Raw genomic sequence first — 8,460 nt, 5'->3', positions numbered from 1 at the left:
GGGCTTGAGAACGTGTTAGTCATGGGGCCGGGTTGCGGGGGCAGCAGTCTAAGCAGAGAACCCCAGACTTCCCTATCCCTAGACACTTCCTCCTGAGTGGGAACCGCGGGTCGATCCAGCTCCGCAACCTCTCGTGGTCCTCCGCGGGCCTGGTGTTGCTCTTGATGTAGGGCTGCGAGGGATGAAATAACATCCGCAAATGGCGTAGAGGAAGGACTCTGCATAGCGGCGGGACTCCTTCTTCCTTTCCCGGGTTTCGGCACCAGTGTAGTAAGTTCGTGGGAGGAAAGGAAGAGGACAAAGGGGTCGGCTGGACTGCTGACGTATTTATTATCTCAAAAATAACTTAAACTTCACAAACACCAAATGGTGACTTTTATTCTGACATCAACACAGACACGTTTGCACAACACTTCCGGTTTACTCGTTCCGGTTCCCGTTTCCGGTACACGTCAGCAGTCCGTCTCTCTCTCCACTGCTTCTGTCTCTCCTGGCGTTTTATACTCTCTCCGCGCCAATTACTGAAACGAGAAACAGGTGTTGATAGTTTTTGCCCAAACCACTCACTTACCGCTTGTCTCCTGATTCTCTCTCCCGCTGCAGACTTTGCTAAACCACGCCCCCCCTGCCACACTGTCCTAATGAAGTTTTGGCTTTGGACTTCACTGTGCTAGAGCCCTCAAGGTCCGGGCTTGAGAACATGTTAGACATGACTGATATTTTACAAAATACACCTTGGCCATACCCACTAGAGACCAACAGAAAGAGACCGTAGCTCAGGTTCTGGTGGTAGAGTGCCATCCATCCATCCATCTTCTTCCGCTTATCCGGGGCCGGGTTGCGGGGGCAGCAGTCTAAGCAGAGAACCCCAGACTTCCCTATCCCTAGACACTTCCTCCAGCTCTTCTGGGGGGACACCGAGACGTTCCCAGGCCAGCCGGGAGACATAGTCTCTCCAGCGTGTCCTAAGTCTTCCCCGGGGTCTCCTCCCAGTGGGACGCGCCTGGAACACCTTCCCGGGAAGGTGTCCAGGAGGCATCCGGAACAGATGCCCGAGCCACCTCAGCTGACCCCTCTCGATGTGGAGAAGCAGTGGCTCTACTCTGAGCTCCTCCCAGGTGACTGAGCTTCTCACCCTGTCTCTGAGGGATCGCCCAGCCACCCTGCGGAGGTATGAGAAAGCTCATTTCGGCCGCCTGTATCCGGGATCTTGTCCTTTCGGTCATGGCCCAAAGCTCATGACCATAGGTGGGAGTAGGAACGTAGATTGACCGGTAAATCGAGAGCTTCGCCTTGCGGCTCAGCTCTTTCTTCACCACGACAGACCGGTACATCAACCGCATTACTGCAGAAGGTGCACCGATCCGTCTGTCAATCTCCCGTTCCATCCTTCCCTCACTCGTGAACAAGACCCCGAGATACTTAAACTCCTCCACTTGAGGCAGGAACTCTCCACCAACCTGAAGTGGGCAAGCCACCCTTTTCCGACTGAGGACCATGGCCTCGGATTTGGAGGTGCTGGTAGAGTGGTTTTGCAAATTAGGCGTGCCAGGTCGTGGCCACTCTGACCAAGGCCGTAATTTCGAATCCGCTCTCATCCAGCAACTTTGCCGTTTGTATGGGGTTGAGAAGTCACGGACCACCCCATATCACCCGGCTGGAAACGGTCAATGCAAACGCTTCAATAGGACGTTGCATGACTTGTTGCATACCTTGCCGCTTGCTAAAAAGGGTGTCTCCCCCAGGTACTCTTCACCACCCCTCATCAGTCAACTGGGGAATCTCAGCACTTTTTAATGTTTGGGCAGGAGCCTAGACTCCCTGTTGATTTCCTGTTGGGCAGAGTTTAAGAGCCATTGGCTGGCAGTGTTCATAGATGGATTCTGGAGCAGCAGGGTCGATTGCAAGTTGCTTTCAAGGATGCCCGGGAACGGTTGGGTTCCGCAGCCGATAGGCGAAAGGCCCGGCATGACCTGCAGGTAAAGGAAGCACCACTGAAGGAGGGTCAGCTGGTATACCTCCGCGATAATGGGTAGACACAAAATCCAGGACCTGTGGAGCTCATTGGTGTACCAAGTCCTTAGGGTGCCTAAGGGCGGTGGGCCGGTATACATCATTGCTCCCACCACAGACTTGAGTAAAGTAAAGCATGTGCACCGATCTCTGCTGAAGGCCTTGATCGGCCAGGATCTATCTCCTGAATTATCTGACCCTTTGGCCATTGAACCTCTGCAACCCCTGGAAGAGGAGCACGATTATGAGGAGGATTTGTTTGTTTTGGCGCCAGAGACACCACAAGATAGAGGTCGGTTGCGGCCACAGGATGCTGTTGTTCCTTCTGTCCCTAAGACATCTGTTGGTGTGCTATCTGTAGAAACCTGTAGATTAACAGATGGTCCGGAGGCTGAGGTGGGTTTGCAGCTGGTTGCATTGCCTCCAAATTCATTGGGGGTGGTTGAGAGTGGAGTGAGAAGAACTGGGAGGAGAACTGCAGGTCACCACTCTAACATGCACCACCTCCCTCGAGCAGTAGGTGCTGGTTCAGTGTCTCGTATAGTTGGGATTACAGTCGGTACCCTGTTTCGGCCTTGGAACTGAGTTCTGAAGGGGGCTGGAGTTTAGATCACCGTCGGGGCGACATTGCAGAAACTGGGGGTGGAATGTAATGAGATTAGGTGATTGACAGCCGGATTTGCCTATCAGCGATCAGTAGCCGTGGTGCGTCACGTCCGACTTTCCCCTTTGTGCCCGTGTTTACGGTGGTTACAGGTAAGCGTGTTCTGCTGTAACGGGGGGTAATTTGAAAACTGGTTGGTCTTTTAAAGCATGTTTTTGTAAACTTATAGTGTCGTTTTGTCCGGGTGTCGGTGTGTTTTCGGCGCTGCTTTAGTGGACCTAGTGACCTGTTGCCTCTCAGGTATGTGTGTGTGCATGTGCATCTGTATAAACGCATATTGTACTACCGTTGTTGTGCTGTTGACACTGCCGCATGCTGTCTAGGTATGGTTTCCTGTACCCCATTGTTATCTGTGGGCTGATTAATAGACCTATGCTTGTATATTTTCTATTTTGGGGTGATACCTCGACTGTAAGTGTTTTATATGTAATTATAATTTGTGAAGGGCAAGTGTCATTATTAGTAACGTCTCTCTTTGTGTTCGTTATAGGGTTCTCCCTCTCGTTCACTCTCTTTTCATCTCGTCTTATCTAATACTATATCGGATTTGCTGCGTTGCTGCTGTCTTCCGCTTTGCGCTGCAGAAGTTTTACTCTCATTCCTGCAGTCCTGCTGTGTATACTGTCGTGCAGACGCCACCACCATTGTTGTTGAAAGGGGACTGTTCGTCTGGTTCCGATTGTGTGTGGTGGCTGCTTTCTGTCTGTGTCAGCATGGAGAATATGACGATCTCGTTTTATTGAGAGAAAATAATTGTTTTGTTTCTTTCGATTTGTTTTCGTTTCCTTGTTTATACTTTTGTGGGAGTAAAGTTTGTTTTGTCTTGTTTGATTTTTCTTTTGGTTATTTTGTGTGTGTGTGTGTGTGTATATATATATATATATATATATATATATATATATATATATATATATATAAATATTGTGCTGTCTATTTGTGCTGTCTACTCAACTTGAATTGCTTCCTGCTTACATCTGACTTCAAGTTGCTTTGTAATTTCTTTTGAATTTATTTGATTCTTCTGTTTTTCTTTGTTTCATGTGATATTGATCCCTTTTTGTTTGGAGTTGCTTCATCAGTCATTATCATTTGTTTATATTGTATGTGGAGCTAATTGTGTTTAACTGTGATTTTGTTATAGTTTATTTATTATTTTTTGTTTGTCTGCAGGAGCTGGGGGTCCCACGGGTGAACGGATCTTCCCTCTTGTGGTGGTGGTTCTTCTTTATTGCGTGCTGTGTATCACTTCAAGTGTGTGGTAGTGTGATCTGAGTGCACTTTGGTGTGTGTGCATGGAAGTGTGCTCTTGTAAGACCAGACTCCATTTTGTTCCTGCCGATGGGAGCCTCAGCCCTGCTGATATTTACTTTATTTGGTTGTCATATTTAAAATGTATTTTTCCGTCATTGCCCACATTCATTCTTGTAATTTCGTTTTCCTCAATTTAAAGTGGGGTCTCATGCTGTTATTCTGACATTTTAGTGTCTATTTTAAAACCATTCTTGCATTAATAAATATTTGTATTGTGATACTTCACCCATGTCTCCTGCTTACTTCTATGAGGGAACCGAACCTGTGTACTTAATGCACTCCATTTTGGGGTTTTGAGCATTGTTCCCTAGAGTTAATTTCTAGGGTGGCGTAGTCGGATTTCTTTACTGGTAAAAAGTTGGTTTCACAATTGTACCGCTCCGTCACATAAGTATAAACTTAACCATTTGATTACCATCCCAGAAAGCCCAACCCAGTTTTCCAGTCTCTCTAGTAGTATGATAGATAGTATCAAACGCAACACTGAGATCTAGTAGTACCATCATTATATTGGTCTATAATTGCTCAATATGTTGTTATCAAGATTGATCTTCAGAAGGGGCTTAACAACTGCAGCTTTCAGGGCACTTGGAAAAGTCCCAGAAAGAAGTGAGGCATTCACCACATCTTTGAGATCTGTTTCTAAACTAAGCACCCTTTTGAAAAAATATGTGGGAAGTGTGTCAAGATATCCTTACAACGTATAGACCAACGAATATATAGAATACAGCGTATATGCAATCACATAATAATTTCTGTTAAGTGTTCATCATCTTGTTGACTACATCTTGTATTAATTTTTCAGAAAATTCCAGTCATATGCACATAAACTAACAGTCACCACTTATAAACTACTACTAAATATTGTAGAAACGTAATTTTCTTTGCATTGCTTTGCAATGATTTGTATCATAAAAAGCGCTATACAAATAAACTTGAATTTAATTGAATAGACCATTTTTTGATATCCCACTCCTGTTACTTTCCACAATTGTCTATTAGTTTTCATAACCTGTATATCTTAATAATCTGTTACACAACAGGACTATATTATTTAGTTTTACACATTGTTATGGATGATTAAGGAAATTTGGCCTTTGTGTTCCTCATATTTATATTCCTGTGAAACAGGAAGTCATGTCTGTGTGTTTGTATTACTCTCACAGTTACCAATGCTCAGATTAAATAGCAATATGAATTAGTGTGACACAGTTTATACATTTAAATTTATAAAGTGAGTTTTATCACCATCTGTGATCAAGAGAAACATTAAAGTTGGAGTTTCATCTTACCCTTGGGGCCTCTTCTTCCATCCTACCCTATTTTTTAGCAGTGCCATTTTTGAAGAGTTCACATGTATAAATGCGGGAATCCGCAATGAACCAAACATCAAACAGAGCAAAATGACAGTGAACACAAAACAGTGAAGTAGTCACTAGGTGCACTGTTTCTAACAGCAACATCTTGGAGATCTCAAATACCCCTTTTCAACAAATGCAATGAGTGCTGGTTTGGAGCTAGAGCCTAGTTTCAAATTGGTTCTTTGTCTTTCGACACCCAAAGCACCAGCTCCGAACCAGGAAAAGTGGTTTGTAAGTAGCACTAAAACATTGCTGGGATATTAGTAAGAACTGCTTGTGTCAGAGGCAGGGGGCGGGGTTTATCGTGACCAACAAAGTGCCATATTTGAAATAACAGTCGAAATCGAACAAGTTGGATTTGTTGTGTTTGGATGCCATGAACTTCAATAACAATGCCACGTCCAACATTGTTGATGGTGTTAAGGCTTGTTCGTGATGGCAGTGGCCGGACCATTTGGCATGTGGGACTGGTTTACCGCAGGAGCGACTGGAAGGCAGACGGCTCTTTATGCTTTTGGATTGTTCCCACGATGCTTTGGTATAGCGTGCCGATCGGTCCGCCCAATGGCGTTGCTTTCTGAACAAGCCCATTGTGTTTTTTGCACTGCCACGCTACCATTGCTATTCAGATGACTTAAGACCTGGCTCTGTGGTGGCTCTCTATCCAGTGCGGCAAACCGGTTCTTAGAAGGCTCACCAGACTAACCAGCTCCGAACTAGCAATAGCACTGGCTCTGAACAAGCACCCAGTTCATTCTGGTGGAAAATGGGTAAAATTATGAATTAATCCAAGTTATTAATCAACCACATGCATGTTACGTCATTAATAATACAGTAGTTCTATATTGTTGAACCAGTGTGATTCAAATAATGGCATTGTGACAATGTTCGGGAAACAGTTGTGGCTATAGTTAGGTTCTACAGTAATACATTGTAGTTAATCAGCATGTTACATTGTTGCATTAGAAAAGTAGATCTGTGGCTGTTTGCATACAAGTCTTAGATTAGTTTTACAAGTTAGTCATCTAATTAGGTAAGTCATCTAATTTCAGTTTCATAAAATGTTAACTGGTCTTATTTGAATCTGAAAAATAAAAGAATCATTAGCCCTTGGATAACTGCTAGTTGGTCATACTAGTTCTTAAAGGGTTAGTTCATCGAAAAACTATTTTTTTTTTTTTTATAATAATTTCGATGAACCCTTTAAGACACAGTTGTAACACAGCAGCTATGTTTATGAAACTGGATGATAGAAAAAATAAATTGATTAAAAAAAGTGTATGATAGGAGACCTTTAAAAATTTAACTTGACAGAAATGGATATGAAAAGGAGGAGCTATATGTACAGACTAAGGTGGGGTTTTTTATGATTCTCCTCTCTACAGACTGTGTGGAATGATTCAGTCTCATTTTGTTTAACTAGTTTAACTTTTTTCCCCCATGTGAATATAATGCAGCATTAAAGGGTGCATGGATTCCAAATGTAGGTAGGTGATTAATTTTTTAGTTTTTATGTAGTATGTAGAGTTTTACTATTGCGTGTATAGTTTAGTTTTTTTTTACATATAGTATTTTATTTCAGTGTATATTCATTTGTCACTAATGAACACATTTTTCATATGTTCGTCTGGTTAATATTTTTGCTGTTATTAAAATATAGTCACAGTATCTAAAACAATTCTCATGTTTAACAAAAATTCCAAATGCATCAGGGAGTTTGCTCATAGTTTAAAGAAAATGGTACGAGTTGGTACAAGTGTGTACTTGCTGGGACCCCTCAAGCAACTAGAGTGGAAAAAGTCCAACATTCAAGTGCATGTTAGTTCAACATGCGGGTTAACTAATTATTTATTTATTTTTAAAGAACACTGAAATATTTTTTAATTGTTTGCTTTTTAAAGTTATATATTTAATGTTTAATATTTTATGTTTTACATTTTATAATGTAAATTGTTGTAATATATAGGTGTATGCCAGGCTTTCTCAGAAAACGGTTTCTACTTTTTCGTCTTTTCTTTAGAATATGTGTTCAAAGCATTGGTTATAAAGTCATAATGGTTTCACAATCACAATAAAGTTAATCAGACTCACTATGCTCATGTTTTTCTAGTGAACATATGGCTCTCTGTAGAGTGGAAACTGTAGTCCAGTTTACATTTTCAAACAAAATGACTAATGTTTCAGCTGCTCTTCATTGTTTAATTTGTTCATCTTGTGTAATGTGGTGAGTGAATGCAAATATTTCCCTTGTCAAATCCCATATGATATTCAGCCATTGCCTACCTGCTATTATATTTTGTGCTGTCTTTTTCAGCAATTTATTTTTGTAGTTTTAGCAATATGCATAATCGTGTAGCATGGCTAGTCACCAGTATATGCTTTGTTTTTGGATGGTATAGTGCCCCTTCCAAGTGTGGCAAAAAAATTAACACTGATCTGAAACAAAAGAAAAGTACATTGTTTTTAAAGTAATAGGTTCACATCAACAAAGAAACCAAAAATAAACCAAAACAAATAAACTAGTTAAATGTACACAGGGATCCGCTCATAAAGAGAGACCAGATGACTATGGTGACTGCTGGATGGTCAAGCCATTAGATGCGTTGGAGAGAGACAGCAGGGCACCGTAATAGACCAGGCAGCTGATGTTATAAGTGCCCAGCGTTGAAATAAACCCGTAGCGTAAAGCAAGCAACACCCCAGCAGTACGTCAGTATAGATTGCAGATATTACACCTCCGTTCTTGCGGTCAAGCCAGCGCTGCCCTGCATAATGAAACCGTGTGCAGCACAACACTAATCCGAAGTTAGTAGTGAACGTCAGCATACAAGAATACGGCCACAAACATCCCCGACGAGAAACTCACTGCACCGTCTCTTACTCTGTCTGTGAACTAGAAAAATAAAACTCTTAGAATGAATGATCGCTCCCAACCCTTAGGGCAACAAACAATGAATTAAAACAACCTACCGGTTTAAACTGCTTGCCGTACACAGGGAATTAAACTCCAAGATATAAACAGACAATCTGGTATGACACGCGTTGTACCGCAGGATTCCTCAGTCCACGCTAGTGAGACATGCGAGCCAACTCAATACATAAAACCCCGTT

The 8,460-nt window shown here is 42.4% G+C and overlaps 1 protein-coding gene across 1 annotated transcript in view; it reads left to right on the top strand.

Moving 5' to 3' along the window:
- Positions 1-6,725: 6,725 nt before the first annotated feature.
- Positions 6,726-8,460, top strand: part of LOC132131705 (CD276 antigen homolog) — a 49,794-nt gene continuing 48,059 nt past the window's right edge. Inside the window, exon 1 of the mRNA XM_059543793.1 lies at positions 6,726-6,836. Within this exon, the coding sequence (XP_059399776.1) occupies positions 6,820-6,836 (17 nt within the window). The 5' untranslated portion in view covers positions 6,726-6,819. The remainder of the gene's footprint in view (positions 6,837-8,460) is intronic.

The sequence above is a fragment of the Carassius carassius genome, chromosome 48, assembly GCF_963082965.1.
Source record: "Carassius carassius chromosome 48, fCarCar2.1, whole genome shotgun sequence".
Taxonomy (NCBI): Eukaryota; Metazoa; Chordata; class Actinopteri; order Cypriniformes; family Cyprinidae; genus Carassius; species Carassius carassius.
Note: the sequence above shows the minus strand (reverse complement) of the source record. Positions and strands in the feature narration are given on the sequence as shown.